Here is a 27636-nt window from a genome sequence, read left to right on the forward strand (position 1 = left end):
GCTGTTGTACAAGGACTGCTACTAAACTGCATTCTAATTAAAGGCCCTACATCTCCAGAATTGCATTGTTTAAATCCTATAAGCAGAGATTAAACTATCTATCGAAACACTGCTAGGTAAGGGACAGAAAGAAAAACTTAAAAGTTAGAAGATGCTGGAAGTACTCAGGTCTGGTAGCATCTGAGGAAAGAGAAACAGTTAACGTTTCATGTCTGATTTTTTTATTAGAACTGAAGAGTTCATGAACAGCAAAGTGATAACGACCAGATAATCTGTTTTGTTATGACAATTAGGGGATAAATATCCTATGTCCAACCATCTGTAGCTGCTTCAACAGTGACCTTCCTTCCAACATAAGGCTGATGACTGCACAATGTTCAGCACCATTCACGACTCCTCAGATACTGAAGCAGACCATGTCCAAATGTAGCAAGATCTGGACAATATCCAAGCTTGGGCTGACAAGTAGCAAGTAACATTCGTGCCAAGCAATGACCATCTCCAACAAGAGAGAATCTGACCATTGCCCCTTCATGTTCAATGGCATTACCATTGCTGAATCCCCCACTATCAACATTCTGGGGGGGTTACCATTGACCAGAAACTGAACTGGACTAACCATATAAATACTGTGGCTACAAAAGCAGGTCAGAGGCTAGGAATCCTGTGACGAGTAACTCACCTCCTGACTCCCCAAAGCCTGTCCACCATCTACAAGGCACAAGTCAGGAATGTGATGGAGCACTCTCCACTTACTTGGATAAGTGCAGCTCCAAAAACACTCTAGAAGCTCGACAGCATCCAGGACAAAGCAGCCTGCTTGATTGGGACCCCATCTATGAATGTTCACTCCCTCCACCACTGACACACAGTAGCAGCAGTGTGTACCATCTACAAGATGCACTGCAGAAACTCACCAAGGCTCTTTAGACAGCACCTTCCAAACCCGCTACCATTACCATCTAGAAGGACAAGGGCAGCAGATAGATGGGAACATCACCACCTGGAAGTTCCCCTCCAAGTCACCATCCTGACTTGGAAATATATCACTGTTCCTTCACTGTTGCTGGGTCAAAATCCTGGAACTCCCTCCCTAACAGCACTGTGGGTGTACCTACACCACATGTACTGCAGCGGTTCAAGAAGGCAGCTCACCACCACCTTCTCAAGGGCAATTAGGGATGGGCAATAAATGCTGGCCTCGCTAGCAACGCCCACGTTCCAAATGGAATTCAATGCAGACAAATGTGAGGTAATGCTTTTGGGGAAGACAAACAAGGCAAGAGAATATACAACAAATGGTTGGATACTGTTAAACGTAGAGGAACTGAAGGACCTTGGAGTGTATGCTCACAAATCCTGAAGGTAGCAGCACAGATAGATAAGGTAGTTAAGAAGGCATATGGGATATTTTCCCTTATTAGCTGAGGCACAGAATATAAAAGCAAAGAGGTTATCTTAGAACAGTATAAAACACTAGTTAGACCACAGCTAGAGTACTGCATACTGTTCTGGTCACCACGTTACAGGAAGGATGTGATCGCACTAGAGAAGGTATAGAGGAGATTTACAAGGATGTTGCCAGGAATGGACAATTTTAGCATGAGGAAAGATTGGATAGGCTGGGGTTGTTTTCTTTGTAATAGAAGAAACCGAGAGGAGACTTAATCAAGGTGTCTAAAATCAGGTAAAGTGTATAGAAATACCTTATTTCCCTTAGCAGAGTTTAATAACAAGGGGACATAAATTTAAAGTAATTGATAGAAGGATTGGAAGGGGGTTGAGGAGTAATCTTTTCACCCAGAGGGTGGTTGGGATCTGGATCACTATCCGAAAGAGTGCTAGAGGCCGAAAGCCTCATCGCATTTAAAATGTTCTGTGATATGCACTTGAAGCGATGTAACCTAGAGGGACCAAGAACTGGAAAGTGGGGTTAGGCTCTATGGCATTTCTTTGGCCAGTACAGGCAAATGGGTTCCTTCTATGTTTCAATGACCTTCTGACTCTGGGTGAGAGTACTACATGGGTGATGGAACATGAGGCCTATGACAGAGAGCCTGAAGGGGTGTGTCTCATAACAGAAATCTTAGGCCAGTTAATTTTAATTTTAGCCACATGATTTGCTACGCAAGTGAAGACAGCCAATGTCACAATTAGTGAAGCAGATTTAGGTGAATAACAGGGTCTGAACATTGGACAATCCTGCCAACATGTCTGGCTATAACAATAGGAAAGGTAGGAGCCTGTCTGGTGGGCTAGGATTGGGTGCTGACCTTTCCCATCAGTTTAAATCCAGGGCAGAGTGACAACGTTCGAATCACTTCAGTGAAATTTGTGTCAGCCATTCACAATCTAATTGGCCAAAGTTCCTGACTCCAAAACAAATTGGAAATCTCACTCCCAGGACAGATACAGCACAGGGTTAAATACAGAGTAATGTTCCCTCTACACTGTCCCCATCAAACACTCCTAGAGCAGGTACACCCCAGGGTTACATACAGAGTAAATCTACATTGTCCCATCAAACACTCCCAGGGCAGGTACAGCATGGAGTTAGATACAGAGCAAAGCTCCCTCTACACTGTCCCATCAAAAACTCCCAGGATAGGTACAGCACGGGTTAGGTACTGAGTAAAGCTCCCTCTACACTGTCCCCATCAAATACTCCCAGGGCAGGTACAGCACGGGGTTAGATACAGAGTAAAGCTCCCTCTACACTCCCCATCAAATACTCCCAGGACAGGGACAGCACGGAGTTAGATGCAGAGTAAATCTCCCTCTACACTGTCCCCATCAAACACTCCCAGGACAGGTACAGCATGGGGTTAGATGCAGAGTAAAGCTCCCTCTACACTGTCCACATCAAACACTCCTAGGGTAGGTACAGCAGGAACGTCCCAGGTCTAAGTCCATAAATTTGAGCTTCTGCAAAATTCTGCTGCCTGTATCCTAACTCGCATAAAGTCTTGTTCATGCATCATCTGCTGTGTTCACTGACCTACATTTGCTCTCAGTGTAACAAGCTTGTTTCCAAATCCCTCTCCATCTCTAATCTCCTGCAACCCCCTGAATTAACTGCACTCCTCCAATTCTGGCTTCTTGATGAGCTGTGGGTTACATTGAAGTCAGCTAGTGATGCTTCACAAGGACAAATATCTTGCCAACACTCATTGTTTACTCTTAGTAGTGAGGAATGATCACTTGCCTGAGGTCTGGGGATAAGGCAGTAGCCCCTGTGCACCTGCATCTTCAGGATTTGGAAGGGAGGAAATGGGGTAATAGAAAGATGCGAACACAATAAATTGATTCACAAAGCACACTCTTACATGTTTCATAAGCATTCTGTAAACTTCAAATCGATTTGAGTGAAGTGAAAGCCATGTGAATGAAGTGAAGTGAATGAGTGTCCCTCCTTCGATATTTCATTTACACTCTTCTCAGGCTCCTGTGTCTCATCCTCCTCAGCAAAATATTCTCCCTGTCCCATCTGTTAGGTTGCCAACATTGGTCAGATATATTCCTGAAGATTTCATCTTCCATACAATGCCCCCATTCAGTCAAACATTCTTCTTTTTATCTTTCCCTAATATTTTTGTAACTAACAGTAAATGGAAAAAATACATTTTTAACAATGCTTATGATTTTTGTCCTGGGCAGCAGTATCCTGGAGATCTACATTTGGAGAATGTAACATCTCCAGATTTAATTTCCTGGAGACCCCAGGGCAATTCTGGAGAGTTGGCAACCCCTATCTTCCTCTCACACATTCTTCATCCTCCCTTTTCATTGTAAAAATGGTGATTTGGCTCTGTCGTCTCCTCTAATTTACTCCTTCAAAAGAGCACAGAGACCCTCTGCTCCCCCACTCTTCCCTCACCCAGAATCTACAAGATTTTAAAATCCAAGCTTGGCATCAATGAATCACTAATTCCTTAGCTGCCTCATTCACGTTCCAATTTGTTTCTTAGGCTTGGCAGCATCCTGCATTCTGATCTTAGCCCTTCATCTTGGTGTGCCAAATGGCTCTTAGTTTAGAATGGCAGATCTCCGATCTCTCAGAGACACTTCACACGGTCCTAGCTATTAATTTAATCAGGGACCTCACACACATACACAAAAATGGTCACACCGACACTCACAAACACATACACACACACAAGCACACACAAACACTCACACATACTCACATGGTCAAACACACAAAGCCACACACACATACTCTCACATCCACATTTCAACCCAAACGTGCAAATGTCCACTCATACACACACACACACACACAGTCACATACATGCATACATCCATTCATATACACTGACACACATGCTCATATACACACATGTACAATCATACACACACACACTCACATACCCCCTCAGATGGACACACAGGCATACATGCACATATCCACTCATATACATGCACACACACACTCACACTCATATACACACGCACACGCACATATCCCACTCATATATACACACAAACACACACATACACACACATATATATCCACTCATATACACACACACGCACATATACACTCATATATACACACACTTACATACATGCACATATCCCCTCATAGACATACACACACACACATACATGCATATATCCACTCATACACACACATATATGCACATATCCACTCATATACATACACACACACATATACATACACACACACGCACATACCCATTCATATGTACACACATCCACTCATATACTCACACACACACATATACACTCATATACATGCACATACATATGCATTGGCCTATCCTGATATGCTTATGCTTCAGGCCAATCTCCTTCCTGTCTGTTGAAGGCAGTATGCTTCTGATTGGCTGATCTGCTAGCCAATGAGCTAGGGTGCTGAATGACAAATCACTATCACTGCAGGCACAGAGTCTGGCAGCAGCTCACAGCCTCACAGCCTCAGCATCAGGACCCAGCAGATCCTTCCCATCTCCCCACACAAGAACAGTGACAACTGCACGAAGATATGGCCAACACAAACCACGGTGTTGTACAGCAGACAGCAACAACTGAACCTGTCAAATTCCTCAGGTAAGCAGGAGTCTGTGATAAGTGTGTGGATGACAGCCCTTTCTTGATGACTGAATAGAGATTTATTGACTCCTCAAAGGTTGTACGCTCTGTGGTATTTGATCTGCATCATTGCAAAGGGTTCAGAGCTATCTGAACGAGCTACCTGGGATGACTGAGTCTTAAGTGCTCCCCTGCTCCAGGTTCAAATCTAATTCGGCTCCTGACATACCAAGACTGAAGGGAGGGAGCTGGTGATTGTGGACGGGAATCTTTAATGAGATGATCAAATGACAAATAAACACACACTCACCCAGCAAAACAAAGAGTGTGTAATGAACTTTTAAATTTTATTTTTCAGCACAGCAGGTGCATGCAAAATAAAAAGTCATGCTCACTAGAATTTATTATTATAAAACATATTGAGGATCCCGGTGATTAATTCAGATTGTTTTGGGGCGTGTTGGGTGGGGAAAGGCAGACATGGAGAGGTGAGTCCGAACCCCAGCCCCTCATGATGCTGTCTTGTACCCCCAACTATTGCAGGAAACACCCAGAGTATTTGTTTTAAACCAGGCTTGTTCATGGGAGGCTGGGTTGGGTATGCGAGGGAATAAATCAGCATTGTTAGGCTGGTGGTTTTTAGCCTGTGCCAAAGACAATCAGCACTACCTGTGAGATTGAGTTCAAGCGATTGAATGATATGGAGGTGGTGGGGTGTGGCATCTCCAATGTGGAAGAATATTTACACGAAGCTCAAATTGTTTGTAAAACACCCTCAGTGACCTTTAACTCCCATTATATATTTGACTGTTAGCGTGTTACGGGTGACTTCGGAATGCCATGCATGGGGACAATCAGTCTGGAGGCCATGCTCATTACTTAGGGAAGATCCACGGAGGGAATGGAACTTGGTGGGTTTAACCGCACTGATGCCGAATGGCGCTTCTTGGGGTTGTCCACAGATGTCCTCCTCTGCAGTGCTCATCGGGGAGCCTCACTGATAGGGGCATGGGGTAGAAAAGGAATGGTGCACCATTTCGTAGCCCAAAACCCAGATCTAACCTCCCGCTGAACGAGGCTTCCTGCTAGAAGAGTGGCATGAGAGGATTGATCCCATTACTGTGCCCTAAACTCCCTTGTCACTCCCTGTGTATAAGTGTCACAGGCTGATAGCAGCTCATCAAACAGACCAGCAAGCTGCTGGGTTCTGTCAGTTCTGGGCACAGCACTTCATGAACGATATATTGGTCTTGGAGGGGGTACGAGCATACAAACATATGAATTAGGAGCAGGAGTAGGCCACGGCCCCTCGAGGCTGCTCCGCCGATCAATAAGATCATGGCTGATTTGATTGTAACCTCCTGCCCTACCTCCAGTAACCTTCTACTCCTTGTTTATTAAGAATCTATCTACCTCTGTCTCAAAGATATTCAAAGACTCTGCATGTAGATTCATCAGAATGATGCTGGGGATAAAAGGGTTAAATTATGAAGACAGGTTGCACAGACTAGACTTGTATACCTTTGAATTTAGAAGGTTGGATGGTGATCTGATCAAAGTCTTTAAAATGTTAAAAGGATACAATAGGATCAATAGAGAGAAACTATTACCTCCAGCGGGGTAGGGGGAGAGTCCAGAACAATGGGGCAGAACCTTAAATTTAGAGCCAGGCCGTTCAGGGGTGATGTCAGGAAGCACTCCTTCACACAGTGGGTGGTGGAAATATGGAACTCTCTCCCCCAAAAAGCTTGCGGATGCTGGGGGGATCAACTGGAATGTTTAAGATTGAGGTTGATGGATTTTTGTTGGGTAAGGCATCAAGGTATATGGAGTAAAGATGGTGAATGGAGTTGAGATAAATGTCACTCATGATCTGAGTGAATGGTGGGCAGAACAGCCTGGAGGGGCTGAATGGCCTCTTCTTGTTCCTATCTTGTATACTGTACTGAGGTGAAAGATCTCAAGTGGAGATGGAGGTTACAGTTAACCTCAGTACCCTGTGGTTACCATTAACCTCAGTACCCTGTGGTTACCATTAACCTCAGTACCTTGTGCCCAGAATGGCAAAAAGCAATTGGGCAGGGTCCTGTGTTTGACCTCTATCCAAGTGTGAACATGTGCCTCATTATCGAGTCAGCACATGATTGTGCTGCCTGCCATGGCCAAATATCCAATGCAACAAACTTCTCTCCAAATATGGTCATTGGCAGAGTGGAAAGGCAAACCCTAGCAGGGGCGCAGAGGATCTGGGTGTTCCTAGTTCTGAAACACTTTTTTTCAATGTTCATACATGGGATGTGGGCATTGCTGGCTAGACCAGAATTTAGTGCCCATCCCTAATTGCCGTTGAGGTGGTGGTGGTGAGCTTCCTTCTTGATCCGCTGCAGTCCATGTGGTGTAGGTACACCCACAGTGCTATTAGGGAGGGAGTTCCAGGATTTTGACCCAGTGACAGTGAAGGAACAGCGATATATTTCCAAGTCAGGATGGTGAGTGTCTTGGAGGGGAACTTCCAGGTGGTGGTGTTCCCTTGTGTCTGCTGCCCTTGTCCTTCTAGATGGTAGTGGTCATGGGTTTGGAAGGTGTTGTCTAAGGAGCCTTGGTGAGTTTCTACAGTGTAGATGGTACACACTGCTGCCACTGTGCATCGGGAGGGAGTGAATGTTTGTGGAAGGGGTACCAATCAAATGTTGCTGCTTTGTCCTGGATGGTGTCAAGCTTCTTGAGTGTTGTTGGAGATGCACTCATCCAGGCAAGTGGAGAGTATTCCATCACACTCCTGTGCCTTGTAGATGGTGGACAGGCTTTGGGGAGTCAAGAGGTGAGTTACTCTCTACAGGATTCCCAGCCTCTGACCTGCTCTTGTAGCCACAGTATTTTTACCAATGGAAAAAATATATAAATTGTAAAAATTATAAAATAATTAGTTATAAAATACTGGTTTGGCCTCAACTGGAATATTGTTTCCAATTCTAGATACAACACTTTAGGAAGGATTTGAAGGAGAGGGTGCAGGAAAGATTCACAAGAATTGTTCTAGGGATGAGGAACTTCAGTTGCATGGATAGGTTAGTGAAGCTGGGGCTGTTCTCCTTGGAGAAGAGAAGCTTAGGAGGAGATTTGATAGAGGTGTTTAACATCATGAGGGATCTGGACTGAGTAGATAGTAACTGTTTCCACTGGTGGAAGAGTTAAGAACTAGAGGACACCAAGTAAGGTGATTGTCAAAAGAACAAAAGGCAAGATGAGGAAAAGCTTTGTCACGCAGCGAGTGGTTAGGATCTGGAATGCACTGCCTGAGAGTGTGGTGGAGACAGATTCAATCATGGCTTTCAAAAGAGGATTGAATAAGAATTTGAAGGAAAAGTTTACAGAGTGACAGGAATAGGGCGGGAAGCAGGACTAGCTAAATTCCTCGGAGAAAGCCAGCATTGACATGAAGGCCGAGTGCTCTCCTTTGGCACCATAACCGTTCTATAATTGTATTCTATAAAAAATGCAAAATCAGCTGAGAATCCATTAACACAGAGAAATTTACAGATCAGGCAGTACCCAGATTCCAAATCCAGGGTCAATGCAGAATCATCTGATCTCACTAGGGCTAGCAATTGTCCTAACCCTGTGGGTTAGAGTGAAGGGTGAAGGGGAGGAATCTTCGAGGGTTTCTGTTCTTTAGCACTATCCAGTAATCCCGGTCACACAATGTTAATATATAGGAGGCACTATCAGCTTTGCTAAGATGCTCTTCCACAGTTGGATAGCTTGCCTGAACTCACTGCCCAGACTGGAACATGCCACTCATGGAATTTAATCCGCACAATGTTTAACAGTACAAAAGCAGCTCCATTCTCATCTCCCACACTTTGTGGGATGAAATCATTCAAGTCCCAAGATCTTTGTGCCTTCATTACAAACTAACTGGAGCTGTTCAACACTCAATCATTCGAAGGATTATTAAATAATCCCCAATAAAACAGATTTACTGCATTTCAGGATAAATTAGAAAAGCACTTGAGAAATAAAGAAACAGAAGTATATCAAGTAGGGTGGGAGGAGGCTCATGTGGAGCATAAACACTGGCATCGACCAGTTGGGCTGAATGGCCTGTTTCTGTGATGCACACTTAATGCAAGGTGGGAGGAATATAAAATGTGGACAACCCCACAATCAGAAACAGGGGCAGGCTCACAATAACAAACCAGCTCTCTGCACCCCAAGATCAGAACAAGGTTCACTCCAGATTGTCCAGGACTTCAGGTTGGCAACTATCCAACAACAGATCTAAAAAAAAGTTCCATTCATTGTCCAATGTGCAAATGTCAACCCTGTTGTATTGCAATAGAGTGATGTGGTCACAGGGTATCTGGTGTCACATTTTACATCACCTTACCCCTGCTGTGTCTGTGGTATTTTTAGTGTCATTTGAATCATGACCAGCAGGTTGCAGAAAGGTTATTTTTCAAATTTATTGCACAAATATTGTTCCATCTCTCTTGAAAGGCAGAGAAAGGTTCTTACAAAAATGAGCAAAGTGGGCACTCATTAATTACCATGCGGTGAATCTCTTGTTACCCTATCATTTATTTTTCATGTTGTTCCAATTGTCTTTTGCTTTCTCAAAGAAAAGTAGAAAGAGGAAGAGGTAAACAGATAAACAAAGAGAAAATTAAAGAGTTAGGAGAAAGGAAAAATAGAGCCTGTGTTTGTTTTGTGGTTTCTGTAATCTCTGAAAGAAAGAGTTGGAGTAGGAGGTGATTCAATGAGGTTTCAGCACAGTGAGGATGTAGGGAAGGTGAGCGAGGTGGGGGAATTTGGACAAGGCAAACACCAAGGGAGGAAAGTTCAAAGGAACACTGTAGTAAAGATGAAAGAAAAGTTACAATGGATTAGGGGTAGAGGGTTGAATGCTTGGGATGATAGAAGGAAAGATGGTTAATCAGATGAGAATCTTTTACTTGTGTCAGCTCACAGACGTGGGAGAAGCGCTGGGGCAAGCTCTGGCAAATTGTACTCAGGTCCCTGTTGCGTATGTGGGAGTGGCATTGGGTAAAACCTCTTCGCTTACAAGACTTTGCCTCTATCTGTGCTCATGTTGATGTATTAACATCTCTGCTCTAATTTGCCAGCCTCCGACATCTCACCCAAGAGCTTATGAAATGTGTATCAGCACCCAACAAGAGTCTCTCTGCCAGAAATATTAATAATTTAATGTCTTAAAGCACTGCCAACTTGGAAGGACTTGGAATTTCAGGAGTCCTGCATAGGTAACCAGACCAATGGTAGGTCATACCGGTAATTCAGACAAACAACTGGACAGTGCGACTCATGAAGTCCAAAATGACCTCGTTATTGAAAATGAAGCGCTCAAGCTCAGGATGGCTTGTCTTAGCTGTTAGTATTGGCCACTGGCAAATATACTTGATCCCAGTTTCAGGGCCTAGAATCACCACAGCTTCCTTGATTAAACACCCATGTTTGCATTGGTCTGTAGGGTGAACTGCCCTTTCCCCAAACGGTGGGATCTCCTTCACTCTTGTTTGTTTTGCTGTTGCTGAGACTGCAACAATCTCTCTAGAATTCACTCGGATCATGGCTCCAATCTCTGGATCTGTGTCCTTTCCCTCTGTGCATTTATCAGTGCCATGCCTTCAAGATCTTTTGACCATTTTTTCTGCAGAAAAGATTTGGAGAAAGAATTGCACTTGAATGTTGTGTTTAAAGCAAAGTGTAGTCACATGAGGGACTGGATATTCCCTCCGAGGGCATCTCCAGGCCCCAAGCCCTGTCAATCATTTGGAATTTCATGGGGATACCCTCTTAATTGGCCTAGACACAGGTTCACCCATCAATTAAGGGCAGCGGGTGGGCTCTCGAAGCTGGAGGGCTAATCAAAGGCCATCTGACTTGGAAGGTAAGTAAGAGAGAGGCTGCTTCAATATGCAGGCATCTTTTCCCAAACTTGTTAAAAATATTATATTCAAAAATGGTTTTTGCAGCCAGGTCACCACTGTTGGGGGGAATGAACCTTTCTACAGTGCAGTCTTTGGCTTGTTTCTGCACCCAGGCAAGCAGGGTGAGCCTCTGAGCCTCTCTGGAACACTGGGCTCCTGGTCTGCTCTGCGTTCCCGCTTCCTGCCATCCGGAAATTTCCAGCCAGCCTCTTTTAATTGGCTTCAATTAGGCTTGTAATGAGCCTGATTGGTACCACATGCTGGCCCCAATCCCATCTCTGTAAAAGTGGCCCAGAGGTTGGATGGAGCTGAGGAACAAGCACATTGGCTGGCGGGTTTATTTTTGCCTCCTGCCCACCTCCCTTCCCACCCCCAATTGGGTGGAGGGGGGAGGTAAAAATACAGCTTGAGTTTTTGTTGTAAAAGGGCGCTGAAACAATAAATGGTTAAAATGCTAATAAGTTAAGCTTTGATACTGTGAGTCTCCTGAGACGGAAAGTAATAAGGAATTTGTCAGCCTGTCTCAGCAATTGATAACACCTCATCCCTGTTGTGTCAGGAAGTCTCTGCCTCCTTTCTGAGAAATTAATTAAAAACAAAGATACAGTCACACCCAGGAAAGGCTGTTCAGAGGTTAGAAGGCAAGTAGGTACTGTACTTTGCTTAAGTCAAACAAGATGACTCACTGGTGTGGGGAAGTACAGCGTGTTCGTTATTTTGTATTTTAAGCAAAGACAAATTGACCCAAGCCCATCTGATTGAAACCATAATCACATCATCTCACACAAGGGTTGTGACACACTTACAAAAGGCACAAATATCTAGTTCAGCTCACAATTGTTGCACTTCCTGGTCATATGACCCTGGAGTAAGATAATGGATACCATGGCCATACCTTTATAAGAGTAATCAAGCCTACTGTATCCAAGTGAATATCTAAGGCAGAAACCTAAATTTGCAACAGTTAGGTTGAATGATTGCTGGCATGGAGTTACAAGACAATAATTTTGAATTTGTAATTTCAACGCACCAACTTTTGTTGGTCACATTAAACTGTACTGTCTCCTGTTTGACTCCCCTCCTCTCCTGAAGGTCTTGGTTTTCACTGGGGTACAGCTTCTTGCAGACACTCAAGATGCCATTCTTCAGCTGTGACCCTAGCTGATGAATGTTTCAGATTATTCTGCCACAGGGGATGATACAGTCTGATCATATATTTGCTCAATACGTATATGTACACACTTTCCAATTTGGGGGCTAGTGGTGGGGATGGTGATCAGGAGCAGGAAGGCTGGCACAGTTTATTCAGCTTGCACCTGAGTAATTGTTTCCAAAAACTAGGCTGGACAAAGATAAATTTAAAATAGGTAGCACAAAAATGGCAGCTTCAGAGCACAGTTACTCTCCCAGTAATGCCCCTCAAACAGCTTCCCTGCTGATAATCCATTCAGTTCATTCTCCATCTTTCTGACAATGTCGACGATGATTGACAACATCTCCTGGACAGCACATTCTTGAAGGGGTTCAATCCAAAACTAATCTGCAGAGACGATATTTCAATGAGCAAGTGGCCTATCTCTGGAATGGGCTCCCTAGGGAGATGGTGGATACAGGTAGCATGGATTAATTCAAATGGAAGTTGGTTCAATTTTTTAAAGGTTCTTTAATATTTTAGGTTTGCAATACCTGAATAATTTGAGGCATCCTGGTGAACAGGTAATTTTGGACCTAGGGGTCCCCAAGCTCTCCACCACTGGGGATTTTAATTGGTTCATGTCTGAATTAGCTAATTCTGGCTGGGCATTTGCTAGGTGGATTAGAATTGTTCTCAATACCTTTGGCTAAGGAGTGGGGAAACCAATGACAGTTCTCCCTCCTGATCACTAGCCAGTGACTCCCCTTCTTTCCTGGAAAGCGTATGAGGTGGTGGATACAGATTTAATAGTAGAACACGAAAGGGTTTCAGATAAACAGTTAAGGGGAAAAGATTGTCGGGTTTTGGGGGAGTGGGACTAATTGGATTGCTCTTTGGAAGAGTCGGTGCAGACTCGAAGGGCTGAATAGCCTCTTTCTATACTGTACTATTTTAGAATTCTGAGTGCACATTGGCAGGATGAGAGTCAAGTGCGGTGTGTCTCATGGATAAATATTCTGTTACTGTCTCAGCTAATGCGTGAATACTAGACACTTGGGTGGGGCCATAGATACAGGGATAAACAGAAAAGATACAAACAGAGAGCTGGAGAAATTGACATAAAAGAAGAAAATACTGGAAAAACTCAGCAGGTCTGGCGGCATCTGTGGAGAGAGGAACAGAGTTAACGTTTCAGGTCAATGACCTTTTTTGTCAGAACAAGGAGCCATGAAGTTGTGGAATTCAACTTCAGGGTTAGTAGCTGAGGCATAAACTATGTCATGTTTCGGGAAGATGGTGGTAATGATGGTAATGTCACCGGACTAGTAATCCAGAGGTCCAGGCTAATGCTCTGGAGACATGGGTTCAAATCCCACGATGGAAGCTGGTGGAATTTGATTTCAATTAATAAACCTGGAATATAAAGCTAATCTCGGTGATTTTGACCATGAAACTATTATCGATTGTCATAAAGACCCATCTGCTTCACTAATGTCCTGCCATCCTACTGCACTTGTGACTCTGTCTAGTCCACTTGTGACTCCGGCCCCACAGCTATGTGGTTGACTCTTAACTGTCCTCTAAAATGTTTAGCTCAAGGGCAATTAGGGATGGGCAACAAATGCAGGTTTTGCCAGTCATGCTGACATCCCATGAAAGAATAAAGAAAAAAATAGCATTGAAGATCAGTTTGCAAAGTGAATGAAGGAAAAGCCTCTGAAGAGATGCGGGAACAGAGCGATTAGGGCTATTTGTCCGTGTGGAGGGTAAACACTCACATAAGTTGGTTGGGCTGAATGGCCTGATTCTGTGTTGGAAATTTCACTATATGTGCATAAGGTGGGGAGATAAAGAAACAGTCACACACAACAACAACTTGCATTTACATGCTTCCATAACATAGTAGAACATTTCAAGGCTACATAGGAGTGGTATCAGACCAAAAGCTTGATCAAAGAGGTAGGTTTTAAGGAGTGTCTTAAAGAAGAAAGGAGAGACAGAGAGTTTTTGGGAGATTATTCCAGAGTTTAGGACTCAGGTAGCTGAAGGCACGACTGCCAATGGTGGAATAATTAAAATCAGGGATGCTCAAGAGGTCAGAATTGGAAGAGTGCAGGAAGGCTAGAGGAGATTACAGAAATAGGATGGGGTGAGGTCACATTGAGATTTGAAAACAGAATGAGAATTTAAAAATTGAGGCACTGCTGGACCTGGAGTCAATGTGGATCAGCGAGCACAGGGGTGATGGGTGAACAGGATCAGTGCACCAGAGGAAGAAAGAGAGACTGGAGGAAACACAGAAGTAAAAAAGATAATTGATGAGCAGAGAGAGAGAGAGAGGGAGAGAGAGAGACAGGAAGAGAAAATCTTGATGAGAAAGATTGCAGATATAATGAGACCCAAAGGTTCATTTTTTTCTTTTGATTTTCACATGTCTGGTGGAACCACGGTGGACTAGAGATTAGAATGGGAGCTGAACCAAGGGCTGGAGAGTAGAACAGAGCTGAATGCTAGCAATGAGTCATTTAGATATTTTAACAAATGATGAGAGTTGCTGTTTTGTGCAAGCTGCCAAAACTTATCAGCAACTTCACAGAAGCAGCAGTCGCTATTTTATTTGACATCCTTTGCACGGAGCGTACGTTTGAGGTTAGGACAGAACCGTCACATTGATTGTGATTGACAGAAAACTAGCTCTTCAATGAAGGAAGAATTGAAGGAAGCAAATGGATCAGGAGAAAAATAATGACAGCCTGGTCTGCTCTGTAATTGTGTGCTTAAAGAGAATACTGATTGTTAGATGGAATTCAGTTCCTGGAATATATCTCCATGTGGCCTGAGCTGCATGTGAAAATAAATAGTGTCGCTAAAGAAAAAAAATATTTTATTTTTCCACTCCAGTATCTTTCACCTTGTCCCCTGGACGTAGCTTTTTCCACTTGTGGGAGGGTCGTTAAGCAGAGGACACAGATTTAAGACAATCAGCAAAAGAACCGCAGGGAGATGAGGAAACATTTTATGTACACAGCAAGCTATGATGGTCTGAGTGCATTTGCTGAAAGGGTGGTGGAATCACATTCAACAGTGACTTTCAAAAGGGAATTGAAAGGAAAAGGATTTGCAGGTCTCCAGCAGGGGATTGGGACAAGTTGGATTTAATTCTTTCATGGGATCTGGGTGTCACTGCCCATCCCTAATTGCCCTTGAACTGAGTGGCTTGCTACACCATTTCAGAGGGCAGTTAAGAGTCAACCACATTGCTGTGGATCTGGAGTCACATGTAGGCCAGACAAGGTAAGGATGGCAGATTTCCCTCCCTAAAGGACATTAGTTAACCATTACTGAAAGTAGCTTAACTAGTTCAAATTCAACCAGCTGCTGTTGTGAGATTTGAACCCATATCACCAGAATATTAGCCTGGGCCTCTTGTCTACTAATCTAGTGACAATACTACTACACCACCATCTCTCCCAAGCTTGGTTAAAGAGCTGGAACAGGCACAATAAGGTAAATAGCCCCCTTTTGTGCTATATGATTCTATGAATGCACTGAGGGCCCTGTTGCAATCTGTCTTCATTCTCTGGTATCTCACCTGAGTGATCCTTCTTCAAGATGCCTAAGATCTACCAACAGCTTTAGACTAGATCTGACACTCCTAGCGCAATACTGAGGGAGAGCTGCCCTGTGAGAGGCGCGGTCTTTGAGATGAAGCATTTAACCAAGGTACTGTCTGGCCTCTCATACAGGCGTAAAAGATCTCATAAGAACATAAGAAATAGGAACAGGAGTAGGCCATTCGGCCCCTCAAGCCTACCCCGCCATTCAATAAGATCATGGCTGATCTGCCCCAGGCCTCAACTCCTCTTTCATGCCAGCTCCTCAACTCCCTGATATTTCAAAAATCTATCTACCTCCTCTTTAAATACTTTCAGTGACCCAGCCTCCTCAGCTGTCTGGGGTAGACAGTTCCAGATATTCACTGTCCTCTGAGAGATGAAATTCCTTCACATCTCAGTTTTAAATGAGTGTCCCCTTATTCTGTAACTATGTCCCCTAGTTTGAGATTTCCCCACTAGTGGAAACATCTCCTCAACATCTAACCTGTCAAGCTCCCTCAGAATCTTGTACGTTTCAATAAGATCACCCCTCATTCTTCTAAACTCTAATGAATAAAGTCCTAGCCTGTTTAGTTGTTCTTGATAAGTCAACCCATTAATCCCAGGAATCACCCTAGTGAATCTCTTTTGAACTGCCTACAATGCCAGCATATCCTTTCTTAAATATGGGGACCAAATCTGTACACAGTACTCCAGGTGAGGCCTCACCAACACCCTGTACAATTGTAAAAAGACTTCCCTATTTTTAAACTCCAACCCCCTAGCAATACAGGCCAAAATTCCATTTGCCTTCTTAATTACTTGCTGCACCTGCCTGCTAACTTATTGTGTTTCATGCACAAGAACACCCAGATCTCTCTGTGCTGCACTTTTTTGGAGTCTCTGCCTATTTAAATAATAGTCTGCCTTTTGATTCTTCCTACCCAAGTGCATGACCTCACACTTTCCAACATTAAATTCCATCTGCCAAGTTTCTGCCCACTCACTCAAGCTATCTGTATCACCTTGCAGATTCCTTATGTCCTCATCACAACATGCCCTCCCACCTATTTTTGTATCATCAGTAAATTTGGATGCATTACATCTGACAGAATCACACAGAATCAGAGAGTGCAGAAGAGGCCCTTCGGCCCATCGAGTCTGCACCGACACATGAGAAGCACCTGACCTACCTACCTAATCCCATTTACCAGCACTTGGCCCATAGGCTTGAATGTTATGACGTGCCAAGTGCTCATCCAGGTACTTTTTAAAGGATGTGAGGTAACCCGCCTCCACCACCCTCCCAGGCAGCGCATTCCAGGCCATCACCACCCTCTGGGTAAAAAAGTTTTTCCTCACATCCCCCCTAAACCTCCTGCCCCTCACCTTGAACTTATGTCCCCTCTTGACTGACTCTTCAACTAAGAGGAACAGCTGCTCCCTATCCACCCTGTCCATGCCCTTCATAATCTTGTACACCTCGATCAGGTCGCCTCTCAGTCTTCTCTGCTCCAACGAAAACAACCCAAGTCTATCCAACCTCTCTTCATAACTTAAATGTTTCATCCCAGGCCACATCCTGGTGAATCTCCTCGGCACCCCCTCCAGTGCAATCACATCCTTCCTATAACGTGGCGACCAGAACTGCACACAGTACTCCAGCTGTGGCTTCACCAAGGTTCTATTCACCAAGGTTCTATACAACTCCAACATGATCTCCCTACTTTTGTAATCTATGCCTCGATTGATAAAGGCAAGTGTCCCATATGCCTTTTTCACCACCCCACTAACATGCCCCGCTGCCTTCAGAGATCTATGGACACACATGCCAAGGTCCCTTTGTTCCTCAGAACTTCCTAGTGTCATGCCGTTCATTGAATACTTCCTTGTCAAATTATTCCTTCCAAAGAGTATCACCTCACACTTTTCAAGGTTAAATTCCATCTGGCGCTTCTCTGCCCATTTGACCATCCCATCTATATCTTCCTGTAGCCCAAGACACTCAACCTCACTGTTAACCACCCTGCCAATCTTTGTGTCATCTGCAAACTTACTAATCCTACCCCCCACATAATCACCTATGTCGTCTCATAGCCACAATTTAAAGAACAGCAGGGCATTCTCCCCAGTGTCTTGGCCAATATCGATCCCTCAGTCAGCTAAATTAACTGGTCATTCAACTCATTTGTGGAACCTTGATGTGCATAGACTGGCAATCTTGTTTGCCTATACAATAACAGTGACCGCACTTCATCAAAATTAGTTCATTGGCATTGAGGCTCTTTGGGACAACTTAAGGATGTGAGAAATGCTACAAAAATGCAAGTCCTTGCCTTTTCTGAGGGACAGTCATCAAGTCCAATCCTCTCATTAAACAGTCAAGAGTAGGAAGGTTGTACCATTGGAAGAGAACTCTCATAGTGTCACATAAATCAGACCCTAGAGTAAAAAGTGCAAAGTAACACCAAATGGTGTTAGTGATTAAATAGATTGAAATTTATGCCAGTTATGCTAGTTATTCTTGGGGTGTGAGCATGCTGGCAAGGCCAACATTTATTAGTCATCCCTTGTCACCCTTGAGAAGGTGGTTTTTGGCCTACTCCTTGAACCACTGCAGTCCATGTGGTGAAGGTACACCCACCATGCTATTAAGAAGGGATTTTTACTCAGCAACAGTGGCAGGTGTATTTCCAATTCAGGATGGTGTGTAATTTGGAGGGGAACTTGCAGGTGGTGGTGTTCCCCTGCATCTACCACCCTTGCCCTTCTAGGTGGTAAAGATCATGGGTTTGGAAGGTGCTGTTGAAGGAGGCTTGGTGAGTTGCTGCAGTGCATCTTGTAGATGGTGCACACTGCTGCCACTGTGCACTGGTGGTGGAGGATTTCTCTATACTGCCAGCATTCAGTTGTAATACGCCTATGAATACTTTTAAAGCCCACATAATCACTGACTAACAAAATTTTTTAAAATGTTTTATATAGAGTGATGTATTTTCAGAAATATCTGTGCTTTTCCATTAAATAACTTGTTACATGGGCTTCACAGTCAACTATGGGCTACCAGTTTGTATGGCTGGACCGTACTTCATTCTGATAATCGTGCATGTCCTTGCTTCAAATTGTTGTCAATCTCCATTGAGAGGGAGAAGAGTTGGACTGACGTGTGCACCACATGGGGAGAGAGGGGAAACAAAAACAGAATTACCTGGAAAAACTCAACAGGTCTGGCAACATCGGTGGAGAAGAAAAGAGTCGACGTTTCGAGTCCACATGACCCTTCAACAGAACTGAGTGTAGTTAGGAGAGGGGTGAAATATAAGCTGGTTTAAGGTGGGGGGCAGGGGGAGAGAAGTTGAGGGTGGGGTGGTTGTAGGGACAAGCAAGCAGTGATAGGAGCAGATAATCAAAAGATGTCACAGACAAAAGGATCAAAGAGGTGTTGAAGGTGGTGATATTATCTAAGAAAAGTGCTAATTAAGAATGGAAGACAGGATACTCAAGGTACAGCTCTAGTGGGGGTGGGGTGGAAAGACTGACAAGGTATTAGTTGTAGATTTAAAAATAATGGAAATAGGTGGGAAAAGAAAAATCTATATAAATTATTGAAAAAAACAAAAGGGAGGGGGAAGAAACGGGGTGGGGATGGGGGGAGGGAGTTTAAGATCTAAAGTTGTTGAATTCAATATTCAGCCCGGAAGGCTGTAAAGTGCCTAGTCGGAAGATGAGGTGCTGTTCCTCCAGTTTGCGTTGGGCTTCACTGGAACAATGCAGCAAGCCAAGGACAGACATGTGGGCAAGAGAGCAGGGTGGAGTGTTAAAATGGCAAGCGACAGGGAGGTTTGGGTCTTTCTTGCGGACAGACTGCAGGTGTTCTGCAAAGCGGTCGCCCAGTTTGCGTTTTGTCTCTCCAATGTAGAGGAGACCGCATTGGGAGCAACAAATGCAGTAGACTAAGTTAGGGGAAATGCAAGTGAAATGCTGCTTCACTTGAAAGGAGTGTTTGGGCCCTTGGACGGTGAGGAGAGAGGAAGTGAAGGGGCAGGTGTTGCATCTTCTGTGTGGGCATGGGGAGGTGCCATAGGTGGGGGTTGAGGAGTAGGGGGTGATGGAGGAATGGACCAGGGTGTCCCGGAGGGAACGATCCCTGCGGAATGCCGCCGGAGGGGGTGAAGGGAAGATGTGTTTGGTGGTGGCATCATGCTGGAGTTGGCGGAAATAGCGGAGGATGATCCTTGAATGCGGAGGCTGGTGGGGTGATAAGTGAGGACAAGGCGGACCCTATCATGTTTCTGGGAGGGAGGAGAAGGCGTGAGGGCGGATGCGCGGGAGATGGGCCGGACACGGTTGAGGGCTCTGTCAACGACCGTGGGTGGAAAACCTCGGTAAGGAAGAAGGAGGACATGTCAGAGGAACTGTTTTTGAAGGTAGCATCATCAGAACAGGTGCGACGGAGGCGAAGGAACTGAGAGAATGGGATGGAGTCCTTACAGGAAGCGGGGTGTGAGGAGCTGTAGTCGAGGTAGCTGTGGGAGTCGGTAGACTTGTAATGGATATTGGTGGACAGTCTATCATCAGAAATTGAGACAGAGAGGTCAAGGAAGAGAAGGGAGTGTCAGAGATGGACCATGTGAAAATGATGGAGGGGTGGAGACTGGAAGCAAAATTAATAAATTTTTCCAGGTCCCGATGAGAGCATGAAGCAGCACCGAAGTAATCATCGTTGTACCGGAGAAAGAGTTGTGGGAGGGGGCCGGAGTAGGACTGAAACAAGGAATGTTCCACATACCCCATAAAGAGACAGGCATAGCTGGGGCCCATGTGGGTACCCATAGCCACACCTTTTATTTGGAGGAAGTGAGAGGAGTTAAAGGAGAAATTGTTCAGTGTGAGAACAAGTTCAGCCAGACGGAGGAGAGTAGTGGTGGATGGGGATTGTTCGGGCCTCTGTTCAAGGAAGAAGCTAAGGGCCCTCAGACCATCCTGGTGGGGGATGGAGGTGTAGAGGGATTGAACATCCATGGTGAAGAGGAAGTGGTTGGGGCCAGGGAACTGGAAATTGTTGACATGACGTAAGGTGTCAGAGGAATCACGGATGTAGGTGGGAAGGGACTGGACAAGGGGAGAGAGAAGGGAGTCAAGATAATGAGAAATGAGTTCCATGGGGCAGGAACAGGCTGACATGATCGGTCTGCCAGGACAGTTCTGTTTGTGGATTTTGGGTAGGAGGTAGAAGCGGGCCGTCCGAGGTTGGGCAACTATCAGGTTGGAAGCTGTGGGAGGAAGATCTTCAGAGGAGATGAGGTCAGTGACAGTCCTGGAAACAATGGCTTGATGTTCCGTGGTGGGGTCATGGTCCAGGGAGAGGTAGGAGGAAGTGTCTGCGAGTTGACGCTCAGCCTCCGCGAGGTAGAGGTCAGTGCGCCAAACAACAACAGCACCACCCTTGTCAGCGGGTTTGATGACAATGTTGGGGTTGGACCTGAGAGAACGGAGTGCAGTAAGTTCAGAGAGAGACAGATTAGAATGGGTGAGAGGAGCAGAGAAATTGAGACGGCTAATGTCACGCCGACAGTTCTCAATGAAAAGATCAAGAGAAGGTAAGAATCCAGAGGAAGGGGTCCAGGTGGAGGGAGAATATTGGAGGTGGGTAAAAGGATCCGTTGAACGGGGAGAGGACTCCTGCCCAAAGAAGTGAGCACGGAGACGAAGACGGCGGAAGAAGAGTTCAGCATCGTGCCGAGCCCGAAATTCATTGAGATGAGGGCATAAGGGTATGAAACTAAGTCCTTTGCTGAGCACTGAACGTTCAGCATCGGAGAGGGGAAGGTCAGGGGGTATAGTGAATACGTGGCTGGGGCTGGGATTGGCCGCTTCCTGTAAGGACTCTATCCCATTCTCTCAGTTCCTTCGCCTCCGTCGCATCTGTTCTGATGATGCTACCTTCAAAAACAGTTCCTCTGACATGTCCTCCTTCTTCCTTACCGAGGTTTTCCACCCACGGTTGTTGACAGAGCCCTCAACCGTGTCCGGCCCATCTCCCGCGCATCCGCCCTCACGCCTTCTCCTCCCTCCCAGAAACATGATAGGGTCCGCCTTGTCCTCACTTATCACCCCACCAGCCTCCGCATTCAAAGGATCATCCTCCGCTATTTCCGCCAACTCCAGCACGATGCCACCACCAAACACGTCTTCCCTTCACCCCCCCTGGCGGCATTCCGTAGGGATCGTTCCCTCTAGGACACCCTGGTCCACTCCTCCATCACCCCCTACTCCTCAACCCCCACCTATGGCACCTCCCCATGCCCACACAGAAGATGCAACACCTGCCCCTTCACTTCCTCTCTCCTCACCGTCCAAGGGCCCAAACACTCCTTTCAAGTGAAGCAGCATTTCACTTGCATTTCCCCTAACTTAGTCTACTGCATTTGTTGCTCCCAATGCGGTCTCCTCTACATTGGAGAGACCAACGCAAACTGGGCGACCGCTTTGCAGAACACCTGCAGTCTGTCCGCAAGAAAGACCCAAACCTCCCTGTCGCTTGCCATTTTAACACTCCACCCTGCTCTCTTGCCCACATGTCTGTCCTTGGCTTGCTGCATTGTTCCAGTGAAGCCCAACACAAACTGGAGGAACAGCACCTCATCTTCCGACTAGGCACTTTACAGCCTTCCGGGCTGAATATTGAATTCAACAACTTTAGATCTTAAACTCCCTCCCCCCATCCCCACCCCGTTTCTTCCCCCTCCCTTTTGTTTTTTTCAATAATTTATATAGATTTTTCTTTTCCCACCTATTTCCATTATTTTTAAATCTACAACTAATACCTTGTCAGTCTTTCCACCCCACCCCCACTAGAGCTGTACCTTGAGTATCCTGTCTTCCATTCTTAATTAGCACATTTTCTTAGATAATATCACCACCTTCAACACCTCTTTGATCCTTTTGTCTGTGACATCTTTTGATTATCTGCTCCTATCACTGCTTGCTTGTCCCTACAACCACCCCACCCTCAACTTCTCTCCCCCCGCCCCCCCCACCTTAAACCAGCTTATATTTCACCCCTCTCCTAACTACACTCAGTTCTGTTGAAGGGTCTTGTGGACTCGAAACGTCGACTCTTTTCTTCTCCACCGATGCTGCCAGACCTGTTGAGTTTTTCCAGGTAATTCTGTTTTTGTTTTGGATTTCCAGCATCCGCAGTAGTTTTTTGTTTTTATATCTATGGGGAGAGAGGGGGCTCTGTTTCAGTCTGCCACTGTGGAGAATGGTTTACGCCTCTGGCTACCTTCACCCAAGGAGCAAAACCTTCACCCAAGGAAGCTCTCTGACTTCCTCAGGCTCTGTCTATATGTGCGTCTGTGTCTAGCTGTATATGTGTCTGTTTTTGTCTGTATATGTGTCTGTGTTTCTGCATGCACTGGCTCTGTCACCCTTGTAATCTTGTTTGCTTCCCCATAAGTTGACAATAGCCTGTGTTTGAGTCTTTCTATCTGAATGAACAAAGACTGAACAAAGATATTGGTACAAAACGGTGTGTGGCCTTTGTGACCTCAATTCACTTGTCTCCAATCAGCATGATAAATCCCAGTCAAGAACAAAAACAATGCCTCTCTGCCACCTTATTGACAAGTAGGATTAATTGGGTGAGCATTCCTGCTGGACTGTTATTGGTGTCAGAGCCTGTGTCCCGCTGTCATTTACTGTGGAGAACCCAATCAAGCTGGAGAGCCCAGTGACAACATTACCTCACTTCTGCATAGCGTCATTGTGATGGTACCTCCTCTGTCCCTGAAAATAGCGCACTTCCCCTCTAACGTACATTGAATCACATTCTCCAGCTTAATATCTGGCTGAGGAACTGGGGGGAAAGGGGCAGTTGGTGCTGATTGCATTCGTTCAAAGAAAGGAGTGGAAAGCAATAGTGAACATTTCACATATCGTTGCTTGTTCAGCACTGACATGGAATGCACCATGTGCACAGGGATTTATTGTCAACAAAGGACCCATATAGTGAGTAAAAACATGCTATAATGTATATAGTTTCATAGAAACCCCTTGATTAGATCCTATCTTGTAAATTACCACCCCCTCCACGCCCTCTGCCTCCTGTTCTGTGCGCTCTCCTAGAAAAAAGTGGCCATGGGACATATTATGCCCACCTGAGAGGGCATGCAGGGCCTTGGTTTAACATTTCATCTAAACGACTGCACCTCTGACAGCACAGCACCTCCCTCAGTACTGCATTGGGCATGTCAGCCTAGATTATGGCTTAAATCTCTGGAGTTGGACTTGAACCCATGAACTCCTGACCTAGAGGCCCACTCAGCCCTGACTGATCCAGCTGTAGGCACTCTCAAAGGCATTGAGCGTTTTGAACCAACGTATGGGAGTGACCAAAAAAGAGGTTCAAAAATCTAGAGGAAGAAGGGTAGAATAATAGGCACCATCCATGGTGTGATATTAAGGCAATCAGGCCATAAATTCAAACTCTATGTTGCCAGGGTGATATGATTGGCTTCAGTGAAGAGTCCGACCATACACACAGACTAAAGGGAATGATAAACTAACCAGTTTTTGATGGTATTGCTTAATCGCTCAAGCATTCACCTAGACTGACAGAAATGGTTGAACTGAATCTCACTGAAAGACAGCGAAGATGATCCTGGTCTCTGGATAGCAAATAAGCAGCCCATTATACTTAAATCAGATAAATTAAAGGGGAAAGTAGGTATGGTCTAAAGCGAGCAGCCAATTTGTTATCTACTGCCTGTTTTATGTTTCTGCACAAAGACAGATTTCATTCCCAGTACAGCAGTTGTCCACTTGTATCACTTGTTCAAATGCTACAGTAGGACTCAAACCCACATTCTTCTTGGTCAGGTGTAAGAGTGCCAACTGAGACAAACCGGCAGCTCTTTGCCTCCTTTTACCCAAACTGTGTTTACCACTGTTCAGTGATTTTATTTTCTTCCCCTTCACCCACACTCTCTATTTTCACATTGCCACAGCCCAATCTCCAGACAGCGAGAGGGGGGCTTTATTTGTATTGCTGTCAAAATCTGGAGGTTAAAGCAGCCTCATTGGAGCTGAGATGCTGAGTGACCTGCCTCAAAGGATTATAGAGCTCCAATCCAGTGAATGGTGGGGGCGAATAGAGAATTACCTGACAGCTCATAAATGCACACTTCTGAGGTCAGATCTATTTTTTTCAACTTGGGAGACTTCCATATTCATAAAAATGAGGATGAATTAAAATGAATAATTATGTGGCATTTAAATGCCCATTTCCTGTTGTTAATGAAAGCTCCCTCTACACTGTCCCCATCAAACACTCCCAGAACAGGCACAGCATGGGGTTAGATACAGAGTAAAACTCCCCCTACACTGTCCCCATCAAACACTCCCAGAACAGGCACAGCATGGGGTTAGATACAGAGTAAAGCTCCCTCTACACTGTCCCCATCAAACACTCCCAGAACAGGCACAGCATGGGGTTAGATACAGAGTAAAGCTCCCCCTACACTGTCCCCATCAAACACTCCCAGAACAGGCACAGCACGGGTTTAGATACAGAGTAAAGCTCCCCCTACACTGTCCCCATCAAACACTCCCAGAACAGGCACAGCATGGGGTTAGATACAGAGTAAAGCTCCCTCTACACTGTCCCCATCAAACACTCCCAGGACAGGTACAGCACAGGGTTAGATACAGAGTAAAGCTCCCTCTACACTGTCCCCATCAAACACTCCCAGGACAGGTACAGCACAGGGTTATATACAGAGTAAAGCTCCCTCTACACTGTCCCCATCAAACACTCCCAGGGCAGGTACAGCATGGGGTTAGATACAGAGTAAAGCTCCCTCTACACTGTCCCCATCAATCACTCCCAGGGCAGGTACAGCATGGGGTTAGATACAGAGTAAAGCTCCCTCTACACTGTCCCCATCAATCACTCCCAGGGCAGGTACAGCATGGGGTTAGATACAGAGTAAAGCTCCCTCTACACTGTCCCCATCAAACACTCCAGGACAGGTACAGCACGGGGTTAGATACAGAGTAAAGCTCCCTCTACACTGTCCCCATCAAACACCCCAGGGCAGGTACAGCAGCAGGTTAGGTACAGAGTAAAGCTCCCTCTACACTGTCCCCATCAAACACTCCAGGGCAGGTACAGCATGGGGTTAGATACAGAGTAAAGCTCCCTCTACACTGTCCCCATCAAACACTCCCAGGACAGGTACAGCACAGGGTTAGATACAGAGTAAAGCTCCCTCTACACTGTCCCCATCAAACACTCCCAGGACAGGTACAGCACAGGGTTATATACAGAGTAAAGCTCCCTCTACACTGTCCCCATCAAACACTCCCAGGGCAGGTACAGCATGGGGTTAGATACAGAGTAAAGCTCCCTCTACACTGTCCCCATCAATCACTCCCAGGGCAGGTACAGCATGGGGTTAGATACAGAGTAAAGCTCCCTCTACACTGTCCCCATCAATCACTCCCAGGGCAGGTACAGCATGGGGTTAGATACAGAGTAAAGCTCCCTCTACACTGTCCCCATCAAACACTCCAGGACAGGTACAGCACGGGGTTAGATACAGAGTAAAGCTCCCTCTACACTGTCCCCATCAAACACCCCAGGGCAGGTACAGCAGCAGGTTAGGTACAGAGTAAAGCTCCCTCTACACTGTCCCCATCAAACACTCCAGGGCAGGTACAGTACAGGGTTAGATACAGAGTAAAGCTCCCTATGCACTGTCCCAAACAACACTCCCAGGACAGGTATAGCAATGAGCTATCAAACACTTCTAGGGAGGCCAGACATTCAACAACCTGGGCCTTAAGCTCTGGAATTCCCTCCCTAAAACTCTCCACCTCTCTCTCCTTTGAGATGTTCGTTAAACCTACCTCTTTGACCAAGCTTTTGGCCATTTGACTGGATATCTCCTTATCTATTTCAGTGTCAAATTTTGTCTGATTATGCTTTTGTGAAAACCTTGGGATATTTTACTACTTAAGGGTGTTATGCAAATGCAAGTTACTATTATCTTCAGTGTATCTAGTGGCCTCTGCTGGAGTGTGCTTTTGTGTGATGCAAGTCTGTGTGTAATGTGTTGTCTACAATGTGGATACATGTAAGCCTATTTGTGTAGTGTACATATGAACATACAAACATATAGATTAGGAGCAGGAGTAGACCATTTGGCCCCTCCAGCCAGTTCTGCCATTTGCTAACATCATGGCTGATCAGATTGTGGCCTCAGCTCTACTTTCCTGCCTGCCTCCGATACCCTTTGACTCCCTTGTCAATTAAGAATTTATCTAACTCAGCCTTAGAAATATTCAACGACTCAACCTCCATTGCTCACTGGGGAAGAGAATCCCACAGGCTAACGACCCCCTGAGAGAAAAAAAATTCTCCTCATCTCCATCCTAAATGGGAGACCCCTTATTTTTAAACTGTGTCCCCTAGTTCTAGTCTCTCCCAGGACGGGAAATATCTTTTCAGCACCCACCCTATCAAGTCCCCTCAGGATCTTATACGTTTCCATAAGATCACCTCCCATTCTTCTGAACTCCAATGGATACAGGCCTATCCCCTCCAATCATTCCTCATTATTCAACCCCTTCAGCCCCAGGAATCAGTCACATGAACCTTCTCTGAACTGCTTCTAATGCAATTATGTCCTTTCTTAAATAAGGGATCCAAAACTGCACACAGCACTGTAGATGTTGTCTCACCAACACCTTGTATAGCTGTTGCTAAACTTCATGCTAACAACATTCCAATTGTCTTCCTATTTACTTGCTGTACCTGTATACTAATTTTTTGTGATTCATGTACCAGGACACCCAGATTCTTTTGTAGCAGAGAGTCCTGCAAACTATCTCC

General features: G+C 45.3%; 1 protein-coding gene across 1 annotated transcript in view; it reads left to right on the forward strand.

Moving 5' to 3' along the window:
* Positions 1–4954: 4954 nt before the first annotated feature.
* Positions 4955–27636, forward strand: part of yjefn3 (YjeF N-terminal domain containing 3) — a 122563-nt gene continuing 99881 nt past the window's right edge. Inside the window, exon 1 of the mRNA XM_078556356.1 lies at positions 4955–5073. Coding sequence (XP_078412482.1) covers positions 5009–5073 — 65 coding nt within the window. The 5' untranslated portion in view covers positions 4955–5008. The remainder of the gene's footprint in view (positions 5074–27636) is intronic.

Source organism: Cetorhinus maximus, chromosome 13, assembly GCF_964194155.1.
Source record: "Cetorhinus maximus chromosome 13, sCetMax3.hap1.1, whole genome shotgun sequence".
NCBI lineage: Eukaryota > Metazoa > Chordata > Chondrichthyes > Lamniformes > Cetorhinidae > Cetorhinus > Cetorhinus maximus.